This window comes from Mus caroli, unplaced genomic scaffold, assembly GCF_978045245.1.
Source record: "Mus caroli unplaced genomic scaffold, Mus_caroli_1 scaffold_17, whole genome shotgun sequence".
Taxonomy (NCBI): domain Eukaryota; kingdom Metazoa; phylum Chordata; class Mammalia; order Rodentia; family Muridae; genus Mus; species Mus caroli.
In genome coordinates this window covers 31,926,408-31,951,949 of record NW_028227272.1, presented here as the reverse complement: position 1 = coordinate 31,951,949, position 25,542 = coordinate 31,926,408, and the positions used below count along the sequence as shown (strand labels likewise).

At 50.2% G+C, this 25,542-nt stretch overlaps 1 protein-coding gene across 2 annotated transcripts in view; it reads right to left on the bottom strand.

Annotated features, from left to right (window-relative positions):
- The window catches only part of Mylk (myosin light chain kinase), a 252,091-nt gene that overhangs the window by 74,911 nt on the left and 151,638 nt on the right, over window positions 1-25,542 (bottom strand). For both annotated transcript variants that reach the window (XM_029470833.2, XM_029470832.2), the window contains exons 12-16: window positions 13,879-14,016; window positions 11,990-12,187; window positions 11,113-11,362; window positions 4,993-5,064; window positions 3,453-4,543 (exon numbers count right to left, since the gene is read on the bottom strand). In XM_029470833.2, coding sequence (XP_029326693.1) covers window positions 3,453-4,543; window positions 4,993-5,064; window positions 11,113-11,362; window positions 11,990-12,187; window positions 13,879-14,016 — 1,749 coding nt within the window. The remainder of the gene's footprint in view (window positions 1-3,452; window positions 4,544-4,992; window positions 5,065-11,112; window positions 11,363-11,989; window positions 12,188-13,878; window positions 14,017-25,542) is intronic.

The window sequence follows — 25,542 nt, the reverse complement described above, 5'->3', positions numbered from 1 at the left end:
GATCTCTTTTTGGGATTTCCTCAGCACTAAGTGGGGTGGGTGTAATCCTGTCCTGCAGGCTGTGGGGCTCAGCAGAGAAGCTCCTAGCAAGGGGAGCTCTGAGATCAAGAGATCCATTGGGTGTCTCAACTAAAGTGACAGGGCTCTAAGAAGGGATCCTGGAGGAAGTGAATCTGGATAGAGGGGAGAGAGATGGGTTGGGGGTCAGTGCAGGCAGGGGGAGGGGGAGGGAGGTGCTGGGAGACAGGAAGATGGGTACTGCCCTTCACCCCTGCTCATCATCTCAAATCACAGACTTCCTTAGTTCCAGTGATAATATCCCCTTGTCTTCTCCATCCCTGTTCTCTTCCCAGCCCCAGCCATCACCCTGCCCTTCAAGCCAGGCTACGGGTTTTATGGCAGATGTCTGTACTTCTTGCACTGGGTTCTTTCCCTTTGTGGCAACGCTCACCTTGGGAGCCTGGGCCTCACCACCATGATCCCTGATCTCTTGAGCAGTCTCCATCCTTGTCTTTGTCCCGGAGTCAGTCCAAGCCCCTAAAACCCCAGCTTCTCGTGTTGCATTCCTCACTCCAAAATCTCCCCTGCATGGCTCGCTGTTGCTTTTAGACATGTTCTCTGACAGGATGTGGGCTGAAATCAGGGCCAAGTCACCCCCTGCCATAGCCTAGATAGGCCCATGTGCAAGCAGCCAGCCTTTAGTGCCCCAGCCCTGTACAGGGCCTACCTACTGCTTGCTTCCCTGCTGCCCAAGTCTGGCCTGCTTTCTGGGCTTTCCTACCAGCTACCCAGTCCCCAGCATGGAACATCTCATCCTCTCAGACCTCTCTGTGGCATCACTCCAACAGCTGTATCACAGCTAGCCCATGTCCTTGCTGCCAGACCCACTAGGAGCAGATTCACTCCACTTCTGGCCACCACCTGGCTACCTTCCAGGACCTCTCCAGGGAGAGCTGTTAAGTCCTCAGATGCACTTCCCCTGGGTGGGGGGGGGGTGGGGAAACAAAACCCTCATAAAGACTTGGTGAGTGCAGGCTCAGGGGCCAGTGCTGGTATTTGGAGAACAAATACTCTGCCCTTTATTGTGGCAAGATAGGCTCACTTCATGGGTCTGTTCTCTCCATTGCAGGGAGGAGGTTGGTCTCTTCCTTTCTCTGTTACTTAAGGGCTGTGCAACCTTGGGCAGTTTACTTAACTTCTCTGTTATAAGGATACTTGGTAGTGTGAGAATCAAGGGATTAGAATATGTAACTGTCTAGGATGGTATCTGGACAAGCTGCTCCGCTAATGGAAGCAAGCTATTCGTCCTTTGAAATACGGAGACTATTGTTGGCAGTTTGCTTTGAAGCTCTCTCTGTGATCCCTACCTCCCCTCCCACAGTCTCTCTTGTCACTGAGGACTTAGGTCCTCCCCTGTGGGAGGGGATGATGTTGCTTGCTTCTCTGTGCTCTGGGTGAAGATTACACCAAGCAACCCAGGCCTTAGAGCAGCCAGCGACTGGGCGCTCGGGAGCACTTCTGTGACCAGGGCTGAGGTTTATCTTATACAGCTCATTCGAGCAGACTCTGTAAGTGGCTATTGGTGGCTCTGGCTTTGGGAACTGCCACCTTCATCACCGCTGAACCCCAGTTTTCCTGAGATTGGTGTACTCATAGATAGTATCATGCAGGATTCTACCACTTACATGTCCCAGGTTGGTGGCTGTCCTCCATCCTGCCCAGAGAGGTCACTGGACGTGGTGACCTGGGAAACACACCTAGTCAAGCTTTCCAGTTTGAGTGGAAAACTCTTGGGTGGGACAGGGAGGATGTTAGCATCCACAGTCTTGGACTTCTTACCCCACCACAGTGGCCCTAAGACCTCCTGTGTGTGGGCACCACGGGGGCAGAACTAGCAGACACAGGGGGACAGATGCCTTCTGGAAGACCCTGCCAACCTGAGGACATCAGTGTGAAAAAGTTACTGTCAACGCATTAGCAGAAGATTACAGAATCTCTCTCTGCTGAAAAAAAAAATGTCCAGTTTGCCTTTTGGTCATTCAACATTTAGACTCCACACGTTTCGGCTGCTCTAGATTGTCTGGCTGAATCGTGAAGCAAGGGAAAAGGTCGCTGCTATCTACAAATGCCTCGTTCCTGGGTTGTGGAGGTAGGCAGCTGTAGGATGAGGGGAGAGTGTGTGGCGAGGGGAGTGACCAGGGGAGAGTGGAGAGAGGAGGGGAAGGATGGGCTGGCGTCTCAGTGCACTGGCATTTGCTAAGACCTGTCCACGCAGCCTCTGCAGACACTTCCCTCAGTATCTCAAGGGCACATGTCACATCCTGGGACCTTCTTCATGACCCTCTAGGGTCAGCTCTAGCTCAGGCAGAACCGTGTCTCTCCACTAGCCACCTCAGAGGACTGTGGGAACTTCTGTGGCTTAGGAGTTTCTGATAAGACTCACTGAGGGCTGGTTTGGTGACTTGGCAGCAGGTGAAGGTGCTTCCCTCCCCACCTCCCCACCTGAATTTGATCCTAGGGGTCACACACAGTGGCAGGAAAGAACCAGTTCCTATGAGCTGTCCTCTCACCTTCAAACATGACCACACACACGTGGCAGCGTGTGCATATACTCATTATAATCTCTCTCTCTCTCTCTCTCTCTCTCTCTCTCACACACACACACACACACACACTAAATAAATAAATAAATATAAAAGGAGAGTGAACCATAACAAAGGACTGGAGATAACCTCCTCTCACTCCCCTGTCTTCTCTGGTGTAAACTGGCAGGCTTGAGAACTCCAAGGCCCCAAAGGCCACGGGTGGCAGGACTCGCACCACCCCCCAACCAAGAATGTGAAACACCAGCAAACAAAAGTCTCATCCAAATTAGGAAGCGAGCAGCTCTGTCCCGAGTGAGCGGGCCCATCGGGGCTGTGTAAGGGTTTGGCTTGCCCACGGGGCCCTTTGGACCCACAGTGTTCTCAAGAATGAGCTGTTGCTGATGCCAGTCTATATAGCTCCTACTAGCTGTCATGCAGTGTTTCCTACACTTCTCAAGGAATAATGGGCCCAGGGTCCCCAGCTCACTTCAGCTCCATGTCCCCCTTCTCCCAGTCTGCAAAGCATAGCTCTCTACTGGGGGGGGGCAAGGGGGATGTTGAACACTCAGTCCTAGGTAAGCTCAGAGGAGACTTGGGTAGGGTGCCAGGAAAGAGCTCTGCCAGACAGACACCAAGGCATAGCATGTGCCACAAGGCTCAGAAGCGCAGCAGCTCGCATCCACAGTAGGCTCATGTGTATACCCAGGGCCCCTCTGCAGAGAGCCCACCCTGTAAAGGAGGGGGAATAGGGGTGGCTATTCCAGCTCAGGCCATGGCTACAAGTGACCATCAAGCAGCTACAGGTTCATGCTTTGACAGTGACCCATGGATGGGCTTCCCATCTTCCCTACCCTCGCTTTCATTTACCTTCTTGGGCGAGGACGATGAATTTTGTGGTCTTGAGTGTCTTCCCATTCAGCGACCAGGTGACAGTGGCGGGGGGATCAGAGATCACCTGGCACTGGAGTAGCAGCTTCTCCCCCTCTGCCACATGGACATCTTGTAGCTTTTCCTTGAAAACTGGGGCCGAGCCTTGGCTCTCAGGTTGCTTTTCATTGCCCGTGGCTCCGACCTGCCCTTTCTTACAGTTCACATCATTCTTTACCTCCTTGACTTCTTCTTTCCCAGCTGGTTTCGAGGTCTCAGCAGACTTGGCATTGCCCACAGGCTTCTGGGGCTCAGCAGGTTGTGCGTTGGTTACAGGTTTCAGGGACCCTGAAGGCTGTGCGTTGGCTATGGGTTTCAGGCTCTCGGCAGGCTTGGTGTTGCCCATAGGCTTCAGGGTCTCGGCAGGCTTGGCATTACCTATGGGTTTCGGGGTCTCAGCAGGCTTGGCGTTGCCTACGGGTTTCAGGGCCCCGATGGCCTGTGCATTGCCTGCAGGTGTGGGGCTTTCCCCAGCCTTGACATTCAAGACCTCAGTACTGTTGCCCCCATTCTCTGAAGGTGACTTCTTCTTGCCCCCTAGCACAGAGCGAAAGTCTGGGGTGACAGCTTTTGGAGGTGGTGCCTTCTCAGGAACGGGGGTCTTAGGGGTCCCCTTCTTGGCAAGGACAGACCGAAAGTCAACCTGCTGAGGGCTATGCACCTTCCTCTCTTCCTCGGATACAGTCTTTGGCTTCACTTGCCGCTGAAGGTTGGCGCGGAAATCCATCTGCTCGGCTGGGATGTCCTTCAGGTCGTCTTCTGAGACGGTCTTGGTGCTCACCTTCTTTCCCAGGAGGTCTCGAAAATCCAGCTGTCCCACCTCCTGCTGGCGGATGGCCTCTTCTGTGTGCAGCCTGGTCTCCACCCGTCTCTTCAACAGCCCCCTCACGTCTTCTCCGTCTTCCTCCTCAGGCCAACCTTGCCCTCTCGCTGGCCAGCAGGGCCTCAGGGTCCCATGACGGTCACCATCACCATGAGCACCAACTCCTCCACCACCACAGAGGCCCTTGCAGCTGGCAGGCTCCCGCCCCCTGCAATAACCAGTGAAGGAAAAAGAGAAAGTAGCAAGAGGAAAAGGGGCTGGGTAAGGCTGAAACGTCAGGGGAGAGCAAATCCCTGAGGGCGGAGGGTAGAGAGGAGGGGGAAGGGGACGTGGGGGCCGGCCAGGCTGTGTTTATAGAAGGGAACATTGGTGAGAGGCACTCACTCGCCTAGTTGGTTTATTATATCGGTAATGATTTCAGTAGCCTTATAAGGGTGTGTGCAAAAAAAAAAATACAGAGAGAAAAGAAAAAGAAACACACATCACCCCCTCCTTCGCCTTCTTCTGGCCTCCCTCCTTCATCCCCTTCCAATCTTTCTCTTTGGCTCTGGTAGCCTCAGCAGGAGGACACAAACAACCCCAGGCTTCAGGGCCAGGCAGAGGTGTGGGTGCATTGTTGTTCGGGGACCTGGCCAGGCTACTCCTGGGGGCACTCACCGTGGTGGGGCTCTGGAAGGACTGTTGTGAAGCATCAGTGACACTTGGCAACTACACTCGCCAACCCGGTTCCTGATGAAGTCAAGGACAATACAATAAGAGCTATGCGGTTCCCTGGGCAAAGGTCCTATTCAGCTCGGGGCCAGAAGGGTGCAAGGCAAGTGTAGACTTGGTCGTGGGCTGATGGGCCATAGAGGAAGGAGGAGGCCTAGGGCTTAGCTGTGGCTTCCATCCCAGACTTAGATCTAGGCTAGGGCTCTCACCCTGTGGTCAGTTTTGATTTTTACAGTTCCAGATTAAAAAGAAAGGGGAGGGGAGACATTTGGGAGGGCAGCAAAGATTAGCATCTACAGATGGGAATCCTTTAACACTATCGATCGATCCCTCAGTCCAAGAATAAAGGCTGCTGAGGGGTTGCGATGAAGCCTCTCGTCCATGCAGACAGGCTCTGCTCAGATGCCCAGTGACCTGACCTGATTCTAGACTCCCTCAAAGTAATGACAGCCACTTCCCCAACGGCTGAATTTTCCTTGAAAACAGTCACAGCCCCCTTCATTAATCAGAACACTCTGTGTTAAGAACCTAACATGCGTGCCTCCCAACATGGGTGGCCCCTTTCTTTTCCTCCTTCAGGTGGGGAGGGCTCTGGATTCCTTACAATCACAGAGCTGTTCAGCCTCCAGGGGTGCATGACCGGGCTGAGGCCCCTCTTCTCAGGCAGGGGGATGAATGGCTGGCCAGTGGATTCAAAGCAGTTGAGCCCTCTGGCCCGAGAGGCTGCCCCCTGCTGGTGCTTCAGAGTGATGTCTCATAAAGGGGCAAGTCTGGGAATGAAATGGGGAAGATCTACCGGTGTTTATCTGAGACCCTCCGGCCCTCATGACTGCCACATGCTTTGTTTATCTTGTTCTCCACAGCATGCCAGCTTGGTCTGGAGAGTGTAGGGAAGGAGGCTGTGGGGATTATGCAAGGCAGTGCTGGGATTCTCAGGTCCCACGGTTTCCCTAGGTGTCTTAGCAGCACTGCTGGGTCTGAGCAACCCTTCCAGACCCATGATAGACATATCAGCTGTCAGCACTGGACCTCCTCCTCCTCCTCCCCCTCCTCCTCCTCCTCCTCCCCCTCCTCCTCTTCCTCCTCACAAAACCCATCTCATTTTGTCTATGGTTCTAACAGCTTAGAGGCAGCACTGTTTATATAAGGCAAACAGAGTGCATGAAGGTTGAACGATATGCCTGAACTCAGAGATAACCAGCAGGAACAGGGTCTGGGACCTGGATCTACCAACATATAAGACTTGTGGCCTGTGCACAGGTCCTACATTGCTTATCAGAACCAGTTTGCTCTGGGATCTTGGTGTGTTTCTTCGTGTGTCTGCATACATGTGTGCCTTAACCACAAGAGTGGACGCCCACACGTAAGTGTATGGAACCACCTGGTAGGTACCTACATCTGGAGTCTGGGGAGATGCGCTTACATGTCCTGCTGCCACAGCTGTAATCCACCTCACTTTGTCTGGCACCTCACGTAATCCACCTCATGGAAAGACACTAGCAGCTACAGAGTGGTTCTGCTTCTCGGGGTCTGAGGCCTTGTTCCTCACCCCTGTGAAGGGCAGGGACCCTTGTGAACCAGGATGGGTGGATTTGCTTTCTTCCAGCCCTCTCTCTCCTCCTTCACTCCACCCCTTGTCTTTGTGCTATCCCAGGCTGTGGCCACGTTGATCCCTCCCTGGGACCTCATTCCTCTCTCCTTCAGGTCAGCCCCTGTAGTTTGTCCCTTCCTCCAGGCCTGATTTCTTCGAAGTGGCCAAGTGAAGGCACCTGAAGAGTGCAGGCTACACCTCTATCCGGCAGCACATTAGTGCCAGGCCGTGAGCAAGCTACCTGGTTTCCTGCTTCTGTCAGCCTCCTGGGCAGTGCTAAGCTACTTTTTCTCTACCTCGCAGCGATGCTGGCATGGAACAGAGCAAGATGCCCAATGGGTGTTTCCTTGGTAGCTCCTTCTCCCTCACATTATCTCTGAGTTTCCTCTTGTCATAAGGAGGACAAAACCCAGGCATAGAAATCAGGAGCAGATCCTGACCAGATGGCCCCACTTTACCCCCGCCACAGTCTAGGAGGCTGTGCATCAGAGATGGATGTCTTCTGAGCTGGAGCTACATGTATGTATATAACCCCATGGAGGGAAGCAAGGAAGGGCTCTTGTCATTTCGATGATCTGTGGTGGGGACCACGGACAAAGATAAGCCCCGCCCAAGGTCTCTAGCTCCACCCAACCTGAGGTCTCCAGACAGATGAGGAGGAAGAACACAGAGACACCATGGCTGGGCCACTGGGGGGACAATACTGAAAGCCTAAAGTGAAAACCTCTACTGGGCCTTTAAGGCAAGCCATGGGTTCTTCTGGAGCCTATAAAGTTCAGATAGACTCTTGCCTGGGGCCATCTACCAGTGACCTCACCAGCAGGAACAGTATCTTGGAGACATCTTTAATATTACCCACACTCCTTCACAAACAGGCTGAGACTGAGGCCCTGCCCTGATGTTGTCACACAGGACACAGCAGTCATCCTGTATGCTGCGAACCTGCCACAAACACGCTCCCCTTTCTTGAGCCCCGTATAAGAGGCTCACACTCTGATGAGGGGCCTTGCAACGTGCCCCTTCCCAAATCACCATCACACAGGACAATTTTATATGCAAAGGTGAAGAACTAATTTTCTGGAAAATGTCTGTGCTTTCTAACATCTCAGCTGGAATTTGGAGCTGATGTGTTGCTAGCTCTCTTTTTGGTCAGGGCTGGCGAAGGAAGGGAAGGGGAGGTCAAAACTCATCCATGCCCACTACTCCACAGGAACAGATTGCACCCCCTTGGTTGTCTCACAGCCCCACTTCCCAGCTTTCCTCCTCCTCCTCTTCTTCCTCTTTCACCTCTTTTTTTTTTTTGGGACAGGGTTTCTCTGTGTAGCCTTGACTGTCCTAGAACTCACTCTGTAGACCAGGCTGGCCTTGAACTAAAAAATCCACCTGTCTCTGCCTCCCAAGTGCTGGAATTAAAGGCGTGTGTCCCCACTGCCCGGCTACCAGCCTTCCTTCTTGAAAGACCCTCTTCCATGCGCTAGGTCTGACTTCTGTCAGGACAAAAATAGTGAGAGGGGACAAGGTCCCTGGCAGGCCTGGCAGGCACTCCTCAGGAGAACTTTCCACTGACTTGCTCCATTTTCTGCTGGGGACAGAGCCAAGGCCAAGGCAATGGCCTCCGGGAGGAATGAGGAATCTAGACTTTGGGAGGAAGAGGGCAAGGGATGCATGAAGGGACCAGCATGAATTCCCAGGTCCCTCATTCCCCGTGCATGGAAAGACACTCCGAATGATAGGCTGCAAGAATGGAAGACCATCTGATGGAGGTCAAAAGACAAGGGCTCGAACTTAGGCTCAGCTCGCGGCCATGAGCAAGTCAACGACCCAAGACCTCGGTGTCCCTCATTACTAGATGGGACAGCTAGATAATTTCTGCATACCCTTCCAGCTGGGATAGTCTACATTTTATGACTGTCCCCAGCTGGTCCCAGACTGTCTGCCTTTTGCCCTTCCAGTGTAACCCCCTCTACGGCCTGGCAGACTTCCTATAGATCTTTGCTTTGTTCTCCCTTCCCCCTTCTTTCTTGGCTCATTTAACAGCCAAGTCCCCTTTCACTGGCTAACACACAGGCTTTCTTTTTGCTTCAAAATCACACAAAAAAATCCAGGAGATGGAGACAGTAGATTCAGGAGTTCGATGTTATATATACTGAGTTTGAGGCCACCTGGACAATATGAGACTGTATCTCATGAAACCAAACCAGAAAAACAGAACCTCACACACACCCAAAAAACCCATCTCTTATAGGCTATCTGGTTGATTAATACAAGTGTAATCTCAGAGTGTTATTCCTTCAACAGAAAGTATTGTCACATCAAGTCACTCTCTGCCCTAGTACTGGCCTAGTGAGCAAGGGTGTAGACCCCTCATCATGGAGGCAGATTTGTCCCTCCTGATTAAGGCCTTAAGCTTAAGGCAGAGTCAGGTGACATCGTCTAAGCACATGACTGATGGGAATAGCATGACGAGTACTTGTAAGAGGGTCCTCTGTCTAATTCAGATCAGTGGGGCTCTGCCAATAGAGGAATAATTTCTGAACAGACCCAAAGATCTCTAAGAGATAATAGCTTTCTTTCTTTTTCTTTTTCTTTTTTCTTTTTTTTTCAGATTTTGTTTATTTTATGTAGGTGAGTACACTGTCACTGTCTTCAGACACACACCAGAAGAGGGCATCAGATCCCGTTACAGATGGTTGTGAGCCACCATGTGGTTGCTGGGGATTTGAACTCAGGACCTTTGGGAGATCAGTCAGTCAGTGCTCTTAACCACTGAGACATCTCTCCAGCCCAGCTTTCTTTTTTAAAGGGGTATTTTTTTTTAAATGCACTTAAGCACTTGGGGGTGGTTTGTTAAGCTGCAACAGCTAGTTGCTGTGAGTAAAAAGCACACACTCAGAATTATTGTAGGTACAGTATTCCATCGCAGCATAGAGTGTAGTTTATACAGCTGATCCTGAGTGGTGGACTCAGTGTAGGGAGTTGATCAAGTTCAGGAAGGAAGTGACCAGCTCCTCAGGCACCTGTTAAGGCCATGTCTAACCACTCTCAGGATATGTCACATTCTCTCACGCACAGGTGCTTGTGCCAGTCTTAGGCTAACACAGAGTAGGTATTCTGTCCATCAATCTAGGCTTCACTTAGGATTTTAGGAGATGGAGTGTTTTAATAGGAAAAATTAATCTCCCTGTGGTTGTCTTATTTTCATTTTTTAATTACGTGTGATGGCTAACATCAATTTGGCAGTGTCTAGACTCACTTAAGAGACACGCCTCTGGTCCTACCTGTAAGGGATTGTCTGTGTGAGGTCAATTGATTGGGAAGACCTGGGCAGCACCGTGGCCTGGGCTGGGGGCCTGGGCTGAATACAAAGGGGAAAGCAGCTGAGGACTGATCTCCTCCCTCTGCTTCCTGACTGCGGATGTCTAGAGCTCCTGCCGTCCTGAGCTCTCCTCTATGGTGCACTGTACCCTGAACCCAGACAAAATAACCCCCGACTCTTTTCAGACTTTTATCCACACCTCAAACACCTAGAAATCCACCTGCCAAGTGCTAGGATTAAAAGTGTGCACCATGCTCTGCCCGGTAGCAATTAAGAAAATATCTTAAAACTTATTTTGGATTTTTTTTTCAGTTCTGGGGAATCAAACTCAAGGCCTTGTACCACCAGGCAAGCATGCTACATCCACTCCTACTTTTAATTATATGTATGTGCTCTGTCTGTGTGTGAGGATATGACGTAAGTGCAGGTGCCTACAGAGGCCAGGATGTCAGGTCCCCTTGAACTGGAGTTACTGTCCATTGTGGGTGCTGGAAACAGAACTTGGCTCCAATCCCATCCCGTCCCCCATAGCAGCTTAATAATAATATATGAAATTCATTGGTATGCTTTTTTACCAAAGGATGGACTTCTGGTTCTTCTCTTCTTGAATAAAGGTCGTACTGGGAGGCTTTACTTCTAACCAAGAACCACATTTTAGAGTGTGTGATTTCCAAAAATGGGCAGTAAAAGGAACCGAGGGTTCGAACTATCGCTGAGATGCTTCCAACTCTTAGCTACTGTGGCCTGGAAGTATGTGCCCCTGAGGTCCATGTACTGCAATTTCATGTCTATTGTGAGGTATCAAGAAGGCAGAAACTTAACCCAACCATAATATTTAGAGGTGGGTCCTTGGGGAAAATCTAACACTCCATCGGTTGGAATCCCTGTGATTGGGAACTAGCAGCTGTAAAGATGAGGCAGAGGAAGACCACATGCGTGTTCTCTGCCTCTTGCCACATGATGCCCTTGTGCCACCCTGGGGCTTTGCAAGCAGGAAGGCCATCGCCAATTAAAGCTGCCAGCCTTGGAGCTACAGAGATATGAACTCAATAAACCTGCATCAGCTCCTGCTTCCTCTAGCTTCCCAGTCCCAGCATAAGAGTCAGGAGTCTGGGGGGTGGGGTGGGGTGAGAGCGGCTGGCAGGACAGGCAGACTCACTTGAGCAGGATCTCATACTGGCCGGCATGCCAGGGCTGCACGTTCTTTAGAACCAGGGTGAACACGTCCTCATTCTGGAGCAGCTCAAAGTGGCCACTGTCCTTGGAGAGGGCTCTGCCATCGCGGAGCCAGTGCACGGTGGGAAAGGGGTCTCCAGCTATGGCGCAGGAGATGAGGACACTCTGGCCCAGGGTGGCTGTCACCGAACGAGGCTTGCTGATGAACCAGGGCTGGGTGCCATCATGAGGCTCTGGAAGTAGGCAATGGGGGAAACAATAGAGATGGAGGCCCTTCAGGACGGAGCCTGGCCTGGAGTCCAGTTCTCCACCATGTTGGAAGGCAGTGCGTTACCAGAGAACAAGTGGTCTAGAAGGTACTTGGACTGGGTATGTGGACACAGTACATCTTTTGTGCAGATCTGCCTTGGTTATATTATTAGGGGACAGTACTAATATGAGTTTGTATAAGCCCTGATGATACGGGGTCCTGGGCTGGATGCTCATGCTTTCCATTGGATGTGGTGAATGAGAACGGTTACTTACTGCATGTGTTTACAGAGGCTTACCCACCTTGCCTCTGGAAAAGGTTTCTGCAGGAGAAAGGACTCATGAAAGGACTTCATATCTCACACCATGAATACCAAATTAAGTCTATTATGGATTACCCTCAGTGCTCCGTCTCGCTACGAAGCAGCCCAGAGACTGCAGGGACTTTGGAGACTGGGGAAGGGAGCCCCATTCTGCGAGAGCTTGCAATGGAGACAGTGATCTGCCTCTGAGGCTGCAGTGGGACTGGAGTAGTCTGGTGTCTTTCCCTCACTTCTAAATGGCTTTGGCAGAAGTTGTACCCCGACCCCATCAAAGCAACTCAGCTTCACCTTGCACGGTGAGGACGGCCCGGGTGCGGACCTCCCCGGCACTGTTCCAGGCCTCACAGGTGTACGTGCCCGTGTCCTCCGGAAACACCTCCTGGATACACAGGCTGTGCCAGCCACCCTTCTGCTCGAAGTGGAAGTCCTCAGACTCCTGGATCTCATTCCCGTCGTGAAGCCAGATGACTTCCGGAGGTGGGTTCCCTGAACACAGAGTGGCGACAGGAGGTCATCAGAGAGGGACGTCCTTAGCCAGGAAGCAACTGTGCAGTTAGAATGTTAACACTGGGCTAAACATGCTGCCTAGTTTCCTCCCACACCCTGCCTTACAGGGTTGTTAGGAGGGGTAACTGAGCCAATCTCATCTTTGCCAGCTGTCCTCAGAGTGGCAGAGAGCACAAAGAAAGAACCTAACCCTGAAGGTGTTCTCTGCCCCGCCCCGCCTCACATAGAGACCCCATGGCAGCTCCCTTGCAGGCGGTCGCTGGAAAGGGCTCTGTAAGCCCTGGGCGACCACACAAGTGTGGTCCTAGGGCCTCAGTATGCAGAGGATTTCTAAACATGGTTCTCAGAGGGTAGCAGTGTCGGGCTGTGCTTCTGGAATGTGTTAGGCGTACAGATCGATGACCATGTGAGGGCTTCTTTAGATCTGAAAGCTGACCACGGGGCTCTGCTTCCAGAGGGATGAGGCCCCTGGGGAGACATAAGAGTGAGCAGATGGCCGTTTGTCGGCGTGGGTCAGACTCCTCAGGCCTGGAAGGCCATTGTAGACTGTCTCTTATCTCTTCCAGCTGGATGTCTCTGTGAAGCCTCTATCTGGGAGTATCATGGAAAAAGCCTCCATCCTCTGCAGGCCAAGCCCTCTGGTCCTCTCACAGTTCACATTTATTACGCTTACCGGTCTAGAGGGAAGAGGAAGTCAGAGATGGGTACCCCCAGTTTTCAGAGGCACTGCTAGGAACCAAGAACCACAGATACACCCAAAGGTGCTCATGTCTACTCTGCCATGAGCATGGGGCTGGGTCTTTGGGAGCATCTCCTGCCATCCCCAGCAAGGCCCAGGAGAGCTTGGCCTAGGGGCAAGCCTTTTTCTTTGTATGGTTTTGGAGGGTCTCTGATCATCTCCCTTCTACCTTAAACTCTCACTAGAACAACTCAGACAACATCCAAGACTCCAGAGGTCCTCACAACAAACAGTCCAGAAAGTCTTTACAGTCTTTTAGGTATAGGCTTATATTGTCTGCAAATTGGATAACTTGATTTCCTCATTTCCTACCTGCCACAGTTTTCTTTCTTTCTCTTGCCTTATCACTCTTGCTAGGATTTCTATCACTATGTAGATTAAGAGGGGAAAGACTGGACACCCCTGTTTTGTTCCTCATATGAATCAAAACTGGAAGGGGCTCTATTTGGGAAATGGAAAGGGGCTGGTGGGAGGCGAGGAAAGGCAATGACTAAATGTGGTTAAAGTACAGAATACTTTTGAATAAAATGCAATTGTGAAACACATTGATTTCCACAGCGAATATGTACTAATTTAAAAAACAAAAAAAGAGTCGAAACTCCTTAAAATCCAAAAATAAAATAAAATAAATAAATACAAACCAAACCAAACTAACCAAATGGCAAAACAAACCAAAACCAAAAACAAAACCCAAAACAAACAATCAAACAAAACCCCTACACATTCGTTTGGAACTGGCCATGTTAACCTTAATCTTCTCCTTCCCCTGGACCATATAACCCTGAGTCTACAGAATGCTACCCAGATGGCAGAAGAGTCTTGTGCCCCTTGCCGATGGATCCGTGGTGGTTTTCTGGGCATCTAGGAGCAATACCCATTGCCACATGATCACTCTCTTATACACCCCAAGGACAGAGCCATCTGGACAGACCTGACACCTGGACTGTCATAGTGACCTGGCTTCCATCCATGACTTTGAGGTCGGAGAGGCCCTGCAGGAAGATGGGTGCGATGGGCTTGCTGCGAGCTGGGGATAGACGGTGTTCCCTCTCTCCTTCACCTTTCTTCTCTGTGTGGTAGACATAAAAACAGGAGGGAAACATTCAGGCACCCCACAAACACTAGATGCCATAGCTTTGCTGAAGTTCAGGTCTGGTATGTGCTGGGAGGCTCTTGGAGATCACTGGGAACAAGGTACACCCCCTGTCACTGCCCGATGTGACAATGCTCAGGCCTGACAGCAGAGACTAAACAGTGAAGCTCCACAGACTCCCGTGCAAACAAGTCGTGGTTCCTCAGGAGGACCTCAGCGAGAAAGCTCACACTGGGCATCTTCATAAAGACTTTTTCCTCTTAAATTCTTTTTAATCCTTTGAGTTAAGTGATACACTCATGTGGTACAGAATCCAAAAGCTACCGAAGGGTCTGTGTAAAGTCTCCCTCCCAACCTGGCTCCCTGACACTGTCTCCCCAGAAGCAAACAATGCTCTTCTTAATCTCGCCAGATATGATATATGCACACGACACAGTAAGCAGCTGATTAATTCTCTTCCTTCTTCTTTCTTCTCCTCCCTACACCCTTCTTACTCCTTCTTCTTGATGCTGGGTATCAAATCCAGGATCTCATACATAAATACATGTGCCACTACCAACCTATACTCCCAAGCCCACTTCCTCCTCCTCTTCCTCCTCTTCTTTTTTTTTTTTTTTTTTGAAGAATAAACTAAAGCTGGATATGGCAACAAACACTGATAATCCCCACACTGAGGAGGCAAGAGAATGGTAGGCCTGAGGCCAGCTTAGGGTAAGATCACATCTCAGCTAAACAAAGCAAAAGTACAGGGTGGGATGTGACTAGGGATGGAGCAATAGTCTCACCTGTGTGAAGTAAAGCTTTGGCTCCATCCTACAGCCTCTCTTTGTTTCTCTCTGTCTCTCCCTCTCACACACACACACACACACACACACACACACACACACACACACCCCAAACTAGAGAGACAGAAAGCATAGCATTGGGTGGCCGTGGCAGAGGGGTGGGGGTGGATTAGAAAAGAGCAGTAAGGAATGCTTAAGAGAAACAGAAATGTTCACCTTTTAGGTCAGGGTAAATGTTTCATGGATATTCACATGTCTGCCAAAACTCATTTAAGTTAAACTCCTAAAATACATGCAGCTCACTGTACCTTCATAATACTTGAGTAAAATCTGGGAAAGGCACAAAGGTAGCGTGCTAGCTAATAAAGGACGAAGACCGGGGCAGCTTTCTGGGTGCAGGGTTGGTCCACCTCCTCCCTCTCAGCTTTTCACAGAAGCGCTTTTCCCTACTCTTACCATCCTCCCCCAGGCTGGCTTCAACCAGTCTCCAGGAGGTAAGGCGTTGTCTGCTTCTCATACAGGACAAGCCCCAGGCTGTCCAGTGTCTAGCCTCTCCTATAGCACTTTGCTGTTGTGTTTTTTTCTGGTACTATAGGGAGTAAGATTAGTAGGCCAGATGCTATGGTTTGAACTAAAACTCAGGGCGAACAACAAGTTATTACTTTCTGTTTGTTTGTAGTAGTTGGTATCAAATCAGGGTCTGAGATAGGCAAAGGTTCTACTTGATCCTTGGGAGTCATGATGAGAGTTCATTCTCAATATGGAGGCACTAGAAAGGGTCCCCCGAGAGGTGATAGGTCATGGAGTCACCACCCCTATAAGGGACTAGCGTCTTTCTCAAGAGACTGGTAAAGGTCTTTAGTTCTCTCAAGAGCGAGATGGGTCTCAGAGACCTGGATTAGTGCATGTGAGAGTGCCGTGTTCTACAGTGAGCCTGGAACCTGCACTGCTGGTCTTCAGCACACACTATCACATGCACTGATTTCTATTGCTTCTCGGCCATGACAGGACAGAGCATGAAGACCTCTGCAGAGATCTGTGTCATGCTTTCTGTCCTCTAGAGCTAAGAACTAAGATTAACCTCTTTACAAAGTATCCGTCTTTGGGTATTTCGTTACAACAGAAACCCGACTAAGACAACGGAATACCTCTAATTTAAAATCGAAGATCAAGGGAGGACTCTCGTACTTTGGGTCTCCACCACCATAGGGAAACAAATTCCAAACTTTCTCTCAAACTCTAGGACTCTGGGGGTAGTTTTCAGGGTTTCTTTACCAGGTTAAGGCCCATTTCACAACATGTTAATTTTTACCTGTGGCCACAGAAAGCTAAGCTCTCCCAGCCCAGCCTCTGGGACCATCAGAGGACGAGGCTCAGAGGACTGAATAAAAGTCAGAGTAACGCTTCTCAGCGAGGCTGTGGCAGGGAGAACAAGGAACAAGCACACAAGAGTAACTAAGAGAGATCTGCTCTGTCCCGCCGCTGGCCACCAGGTAGTGGTCTTGGTCCCTGCCCCCAGTTCGGGGGCTTGTCTTTTGATGGAGTGCGGCTGCTGGAGGACTATTGGCAGGAGGCTCTGAGAGTGGACTTAGGGAGCCTGTATTGGAAACACACAGATCTACCTCATGTAGCCTGGGCTGCCGTGGTCAGGAAAGCTGGCTGCCTCTGGAGGGTTGAGGAATTTCCTGTCTTGCACAGACTGAGAGGGCTAGAGGACAAAATGTTTCCCCTCTGCAGAGGACTCCCTGTTCCTGCATCTCTGCCTCACAGCCCAAGCCACGAGCTCCATACAGATGGACTGGAACTCCTTCTGGGTACAGCAGGAGCATCTAATCCCAGTTTGCTCGCCTGTCTGACTGACTGACTGCTCTTCCAGGTCTGGTCATTCTCTCTCACTTCTTCCTATTGCCTGTACTCTTACCCGGAGCTCCAGGAAAGCCACAGCACTCTGGATCCTGGCTGCTAGAGTCTAGAGATCTGTTTACACCACCCAACCTGCCCTGGGAGCTAAGAAAGCATTGGGGGAAGGGGGGAGAGTTGTACCCCAACATGGCAGCTTGCTGGGTCTAAGGCCTGAGTGCCTGTGCCCTGGACAAGTCTTAGGTTTCTATTGCTGTGATAAAACACCATGACCAAACAACTTAGGAAGGAAACCTTTTTTCCAGTTTATAACTCCTAGGTAGGACTCTATCACTGTGGAAAGCTAGGACAGGAACTCAAAGCAGGAACTGAAGCAAAGGCTATGGAGAAACACTGCTTAGTGGTTTGTTCTTTTTTTTTTTTTAAAGATTTATTTATTTATTATATGTGAGTACACTGTAGCTGTCTTCAGACACTCCAGAAGAGGACGCCAGATCTCATTACGGATGGTTGTGAGCCACCATGTGGTTGCTGGGATTTGAACTCTGGACCTTCGGAAGAGCAGTCGGGTGCTCTTACCCGCTGAGCCATCTCACCAGCCCAGTGGTTTGTTCTTAAGGCTGGCTTAGCATGCTTTCTTATTCTATCCAGGACCACTTGCCTAGGGGAAACACCACCCACAGTGGGCTGGGCTCTCTAGACATCTATTGTCTGCAGGTTGATTTTTTGGGGGCATTTTTTCAGTTGAGGTTACAGCATCTCTGGATGACTCTAAGTTGTGGCAACCTGAAAATAAACAACAAAAACAACAACAAGCCAGCAGAGGTAGACACCTGAGACTTGGAGTTGGATCTGAACCGTAAATAAGCCTCTACCTGAAGCCCCACACCTTCACCTGACTCTAGGGTTGTCTCAGAGTTTCAGGGAGTTTTGAAGACAGAGCTTGAAAACAATATGTGCAACCACAATGCTGCTCAACTTAGTGTGGTTTCCTATAAACCTACTATAAGCAACAAAGTATGGTAAGTTTAAAATGCATTTGGTGAACCGACAGAGAGTATTGCAGCTCAGAAACACAGCTCTGAAGCTCAGAGACACAGTTCTACAGAGTATGGCAGCTCAGCAACACAGCTTGCTGTAGGGGACTGGCTGTTTGATCTTGGGGTCACAATGCTGGGGGTCACGCAGGTCTACAGAGCATTGAAGCTCAGAGACATAGCTCTATAGAATATGGCAGCTCAGTGACACACCTCTGCAGAGTATGGCAGCTCGGCAACACAGCTTGCTGTAGGGAACTGGCTGTTTGATCTTGGGGTCACAATGCTGATAGACATCTTGGGGTCACAATGCTGACTGGGTCTGACTGCTCCTCAGAACACTATAAAATTGAAAATCCCAAGTTGAACCTCCCTAAGTTCACGTTGTCCACACTCATCAATGTCATTTATAGGCATCTCCTGAGAACTGGCCGACTCCTGCCTGCCTAGAGTCACACAGTGGACCTATCAGTAGCCTAAGAAGCCGTGGATCCTGAGCCTTCCCTGACGATTATGATTTAACTTGTTTGTTTGTTTGTTTGTTTGTTTTTAAGTGGCCCAAAGCAAGTTCTGTGATGTCATGCAGAGACACCATGAGACAGATCTCAAAATAAACTAGTGGAACTTCACTGCACCTCCCCAAGAGAGGAGTCCGAGGAAACAGCTCAGCCTTTGGATCCAGAGTGGCTACCCGCTCTTTCTTCCCTTTAGTCCTACAGGGACAACGGGAGGAAATAATTTGCTCTCCAGTCTGCAGGTTGGTGTCCCTATTTGTTTTGAATCCCTCCAGCAGGTGTGGGGTTAATCACTCAGGATATGATGATCCTGAATTCAGGTCAGGGAACAGCAGTGAATAAGCCCAAGTTCTTCATGGGGTGAGAAAATGGCCAACCTTCTAGTGAACATGGGCTGAATTGGGTCTAAGACAACAGGGAAGGCCTTGGGTTCCAAGTAAGTGGCTTCCTTTAGACACCCTGAGAAGAGGAGCCTGAAGTAGTTTCCTGGATCCCCAGTCCCAAACCACTACCCACTGAGTGAACCCAGGATGTGTTACGGTGGCCACGCAGCCAGAGAGGGATGGCCAGGATGGAGCACTTGCCCAGGCCTTCCGAGGACAAGGCAGGGTACACCATAGATGCCTCTCCAAAGGGAACCAACACTCTCCAGTGCTGACCACAGCAGGCTGTGACAGTACCACAGAGGACAGCACATTGCAGCTCATTCATAAAGCCTATTTTTGACAGCTGAAGAAAAGCAGAGCAGAGACCAGACAGGCAAAAGGTAGACTATGTATGTTCATTATTACCAACAATAAAACAACCTAGATGAGTAGAGCGTGTACTGTGATCCCACTGCAGGACTCTTAGATGACTCTAAGAAACTATGTCAACACAGCTGTGGGGCTAGGGTTGTAGCTCAGTTGGCAGAGTGCACAAATTAAGCCAAGCTCAACACCCAGGACCACATACAGCCGGGCATGATAGTGCATGCTCACGAAGCCCAGCAGTCTAGAGGGAGAGGCAGGAGGATCAGGAATTCAGACTCATAGCCTCGGTTACCCAGGGAGTTCAAGGCCTACCTCAAAAGAGTCTACAACAACTTTTAACACCAGTCAGTATATAAACAAACAATTTGCTTTCTCGAATCCCACTGGCTGTTTTGATTGAGCAGAGTCAATCAACCGCAGCCATGGAGGTAAAGCTGGAAAAGTTCTTGACAATAATCTGGGTGAGCAAACTCCCATTCAAGGGAGGAAGGTGGCCTTCCTGACTCCCCAGGGCTGCACTGCAGTGGCTAAGAGGCATGAGAATACAACAGACTGGGTCAGGCTTCTTGCTTTCTCTCTGGGGATCTAAGAACAGGGCAGGTCACCCAAATACTACCTGTTATGGTTTGTATATGCTCAGCCCAGGGAGTGGCACTATTAGAAGGTGTGGCCCTGTTGGAGTAGGTGTGTCTCTGTGGATGTGGGCTTTAAGACCCTCATCCTAGCTCCCTGGAAGCCACTATTCTGCTAGCAGCCTTCAGATGAAGATGTAGAACTCTTAGCTCTTCCTGTACCATGCCTGCCTGGATGCTGTCAAATTTCCTTGATGATAATGGACTGAACCTCTGAACCTGTAAGCCAGCCCCAATTAAACGCTGTCCTTAATAAGACTTGCCTTGATCATGGTGTCTGTTCACAGCAGTAAAACCCTAAGACACTAACAAATACTGTGTCCATGCCCAGGGCTGCTGTTAACCCAGAGATCCATTACTCTGGGAATGTCTTGCTTTGAGGTCACAATAGGAAGCCAGCCTCAGGGGTGAGAGACCTCCAGCCTTCCTCATCTGGAAGGCAGGCACTGGGCTCCCACAGTATACAGACTCCAAGGGAGTGATTACTGGGGCCAGGGGTGGATGCCCTGTATCCAGCCCCAGCAGGGGCTAGACTAAATATACCCCAGGCTTTTCCCACAGCCGTGCTTCCTGCTCCTGCTGAGAGCAAGCCCGGAGAGGAGAGACTGCCTTTCTAGAGTCTAGAAACTAGAGCTTCACACTAGTCTAAGACTAACTGTCCAAGGTGAATTTTTCTGTTGCTGTGGGTTTTGGTTCTGGTGTGCCGCATTGAACTGACTGCCACGGTTCCACTGAGAGAAGAGGCAGGCTCACACCGTCCTGGAGAGGACAGGAAATACAACCAAGGATGGGTCACTGATAAAATAGCTCAGCAGCAGGTGAAAAGTTGTGTGAGAGGCACCGAGGCCAGCCACCCTGTCTACACAATCATCCTTTTCCTTTCAGAGCTCCCCCTTGAAGACCCCAACTAATGGTGACCTCAGTTCAAGAACAAATGCAACGTTCTGGAAAAATTCAGCACCCAGAGGACGAAGCAGCTCATTGTGTTCTATACCCACCTGGTCCAGTACAATAAGCAATACCAGCTGCTCCTTAAACATGGGCCAGCAAAGCCTTCGGCTCCTCCTGGACCTGGTATAACGAGCCATCCACCGCTTCCTGCAGATGGCTGGTCCTGGCTGCAGTGTCTCTTGGTACTCTAACAAATTTCCTTCTTTTCCCCCTCTACCGTCCTTCCTCAATTTCCTATGAGTTGAGTAGGAAACATAACTCGATTCTGAATTTCTTTTTTTTTTATTCTTTTTTTTTTAAGATTTATTTATTTATTATATATAAGTACACTGTAGCTGTCTTCAGACACTCCAGAAGAGGGTGCCAGATCTCGTTATGGATGGTTGTGAGCCACCATGTGGTTGCTGGGATTTGAACTCTGGACCTTCGGAAGAGCAGTCGGGTGCTCTTACCCACTGAGCCATCTCGCCAGCCCCCTCTGAATTTCTTAAAACCATCATCACCCCGACCCCTACCACTGGACAACCTATGCTGACCAGCCTGCTGCTTTCAGAAGCCCCTGAGTTTATGGATCCAAAACATGTGTTAAATGAACATGCTGGGCTTCATCTTGGATCTACTAAAGGATCTCTTTAGTTCTTGAACACAAACCATTTCCCTTAGCTACCACAATGCAAAATGCCATTCCAACAGCAAATTGGATTCCCTCTCGACCCTGCAATTCTATGGAATTTCAATAAATCACCAATTGAGAGGCTCTACAGCCAATCTTCCTTTTTATTTGATGCTCAGAATGCAGTATGGTCCCAGCATCAGGGACCAGTGCCTCCTCTCCCACATTCCAGGGCTTGGTTTCTTGGCCTTGCAGGAAGGCAGCCCAGCCCCTTCCCATTTCCAGGGCACTTGGCAAGCTGTAAGTCCCTGGGGAGGTATCTGAATTCCCTTTCAACAAAAGTCTGTCTCCTAAGCCTTCTTGGAAAGTCAGCGCAAGGGCTGCTTTTGATGGCATTTTTGGCCTTTCTTTCTCCTGCTGACTTCTCACAACTGAAGAAGCAAATGGAAAGAGGCATGTGTGAGGAAGAGAGCAAAAGGGAGACGCGTGGCATCTCACAAAAGGGACAAGATGTATGGCATCTCACAAAAGGGACAAGACACATGGCATCTCACAAAAGATCTAACCAGTAATGAAGGGCTGCTAGATGAGAGGCAGGGACCAGTACAACCTCAACCTTCTTAAGGTCTTAGCAGTTATAATCACACTCTAAACAGGCAGGCAAGGAGTTGGTCTTTGCCAGCGAGGCCTGGAAACCATACTACCGTTTGTGCTGTCCTAACTGGGCCACATTTTGCCACTGGGAACACAAGGTTTTTCATTTGGGATGGTATTTTTGGTCAAGGTCTGTGAGCCAGGAAACGGGGGCCTATGGTCTACAAAGGGCTGTAAAGCTGGGCAGTGATGAGCCTCTATAATTGTCCACTCAGTAAAGCGAGGCTCCAGTTCTGAGCTCTGTGCCAGAAGCACACATCTTGGCCTGCACACCTCCTCCCAGTGTGAAGGCCCCAGCCTGTAGACAATGAAAAGCTGGGCAGACACCGACTCCCCTTAACTCACTGCTTAGCTTAAGTTTCAAAGACTGAGCAGATGCTCGGGCGGACCGAGGTTCTCAGGATAGCTTTAAACAGCAGGCTACAGACAATGCTGCTTCCCCTCCTTCAAGGACTCTCTCTGTACTGAAAGGGTTAGAAAGGTTACCAGTGTGATCGTCTGCCAGAGGGCAGCATGCGTGACTTAGGCCAGCAGCAGACAGATGATATAAGGTCCAAGTGACACACCGAGAGTTGGGATGAGCGGAGGAGGAGGAGGAGGAGGAGGCTGGGAGTGGCCACATGCCTAGGTGTTCAGAGTCAAGAACTTGGTTGCTTTTAAGGGCCCTGTTTTCCTCATTAGGAGGAACTCTTCTCTAGCAAATGTCTTTATAAAACATATTTCACATCAGATTTTTTTTTTACCTAATCCATGTTTTATGTCCTTAGGTACCCTTTACAGGCTCAGCATGCCTTTAGTTAAACAAACAAACCATTAGTGGAGGAACCATGTCAAAATAGGTACAATTAGCAGACTAGTAATTCATCTTGTTGCTTAAGAATTTAGCCTTGGCCGGGTGGTGGTGGTGCACGCCTTTAATCCCAGCACTCAGGAGGCAGAGGTAGGCGGATTTCTGAGTTCGAGGCCAGCCTGGTCTACGGAGTGAGTTCCAGGACAGCCAGGGCTACACAGAGAAACCCTGTCTCACCCCCCCCCCCCAAAAAGAATTTAGCCTTGACATAGATACTATGTGTGTATGTGTAGGGGTGTAATTTGAAAATATCCTAGCCCAAGGAAGTTCCCTGCCCAGACTCAGACCTAATAATACAGGGAGTTATTAACTGTTTTTAGATGTTCCAGAACACTGCAGGAACTTGGATTCATCCATTTAGATGGGGAGGGAAGGCTATGTTGCCTGGTTAATGATGGGGAAACAGGCATATTTGATGAGGGGCTGTTGAGAGCTAATTCACAGGTCTCTTAATACCATACGAGAGCACTGAGATCTTCGAGGACTGGGGAAGTTGAGGTAATGCCTCCCTGCATGTAGGGAAGACTTGTCCACCTCATTGCTCTCTGTCACTGCTCACCTGCTCACAGGGGCTCACAGGACAGGCCCTGTGCTAAATACAACAACAGGAGGACAACGGGTCTCCCTACAGGAAGACTGCAGATGCTTAAACAAACAATCAGTTAATTCCTTAACCCATGAGGGCCTGCAGGACACAACTCCCTCCAGCAATGTCCTGCCAGACTGTTCACCTGGCTCCAGCCACCGTGGGCATCTCGAGTAGGCTGGTGTTGCTCCCACCCCAGGGTCTGAGCACTGGCTGTGCTGCCTGTCGCCTGCCTAGAACAATATCCAGCACAGGGGTATAAGGATGGCAGACAAGCACTGACCTCTATTCATTTCCTTAAGAGCATGAATTGGCATGTGTCGTTAAGCTGGCTCCGTCGCCATCAGAGGAAGGGATGATAAGGGTGGGGCCTTTGTCTGACCTGTGTCTTACAGTGTCCCCAGACCAGATGAATGCAGGTACTTAGCAAAGTGAGTCAGTGCAACAAGGGACGCAGAGTGTTAACAGGGCTTATTCTGAGGTGAGGCTTCTGGAAGAAAGTGGCATCGTTTGTGGGAGCTAGGTAGGCTTTCGGAGTACAACTACAGAGACAAGCAGAGTGGTCCACGTGCTGGGCCAGTGCTCGGACCGACTGTGAAACCTTGACCAAAGGCTGAAGAGATGAGAAAGAGTCCCTATGCCTTCCCTTCAGCATAGAATTTGCTCAAGTCTCGAAAGAACGAGGGGGTGGTGTGTGTGTGTGTGTGTGTGTGTGTGTGTGTGTGTGTGTGTGTGTGTGTGTGTGTGTGCAGGGGGCATGGCAGCTGCAGAATCAGCTCCTCACAGTGGGGGAAACCCAGCAAGTGGAAGGTAATGCATTGCCGCACTGCGACATCTTGTGGTCAGAGCCTTGAGGTGCAACACAGGAGGCCATGGCCTGAAGTTAGTCTCAATCAATTGCTCATGTTTCTCACGTTTGGAGCTGTGTAGCCCAGGCTGATCTTGAACTTCCAATCCCACCTGTTCTTTACCTATCAGACAGATAATCAAGAGGTTGATTTTTTGCGTAAAACCACTTCCTGGGACATTCTTGTCCACGGCATATATGGAACATTCCATGGTCTGTGGACAAGGTGCCATCCGTCTATTTAGTCCTCATGTGCCAGGGCTCCCATGTCACACAGAGGAAGGTGGTGCCTGGAGAGTTGACACCCCGGGGTCAGGACTAGGAAGTGGTAAATGGTATTCAGGTCAGGCAAGCTGGCTTTGGATTCACACTTTCCACCATGCCACACGGAGAGTGACAGAACGGGGCCTGGGTAGCTTTAGGGCAGGACAGCGCAGCAACTGAGTTAGGAGGGAATATGGCCCCTAACAGCTCCCAGGGGTCTGGAGCCAGAGCAGCTGCTAAGACAGTCAGAGTAATTCCAACGCTGATGATAGTTGCAAGATAATGCTTGGAACCTCTAAAGCACCTTGGGGCAGGGAGCCAGAAATGTCACTGTGCCAGGCTTCCTCTGCCAGCCCTGTGCAGGGAAGTCTGCATCGGGCCCGAGTGGTTGTGTCTGTCTTAGTTTCCATTTATGGTTCTGAGCCTCAGTCTGGCTTGGCCAGGCCAGCAGATCCCCCACCCAGGAGGGCACTCACTCACTGGGCTGCTGACAGCAGATCCAGGGGTCCTGATGGAGCTACGCGGCAGCTTTTCTCCTTTTTCTTTAAGACATACTTAGATGGTCAACCATGCAACCCTCCCCAGCCTTCCCAACACCCCGGCATCAGGTGAACACCTCAGAGCTCCCCAATCCTTCATCTGAAGACCCCTTAACTAACTCTCTCTCTCCCCCCTCTCTCTCCCTGCCTCTCTCCCCTCCCTCCCTCTGTCTCTATCCCTCTCCCTCACTCTCTCTCTCTCTCTTTCTCTCTCTCTCTCTCTCTCTCTCTCTCTCTCTCTCTCTCTCTCACACACACACACACACACACAGACAAAAACAGAGAGACACAGAGAGACTGTTAGCTGAGCCTCTAATCCAACTTAAACACAAACAGTTGAAGGCAGACAGCGGATTAGCTATCAGAGGAAGCTGTCCACACAAAACTGGGTAAGGTGGCCCAGCCCATATCATTCGTACTTTCTTGTCCACTGCAGACTGTCTAGCCTCTGGGAAAAAGGGGAAAGCCACTGCCCTGGGCTTCCAAGACCAGCCTGTGAACTTCTGTGCTTCCCTGGAAGTCTCATACTATGTCCCCTGAGGCCCCCAAGCCATGCCATGAGAACTATGGAGATAAGTTGGTTTTATCTGTGGACCAGAAAAGATCTCACGGGCCAC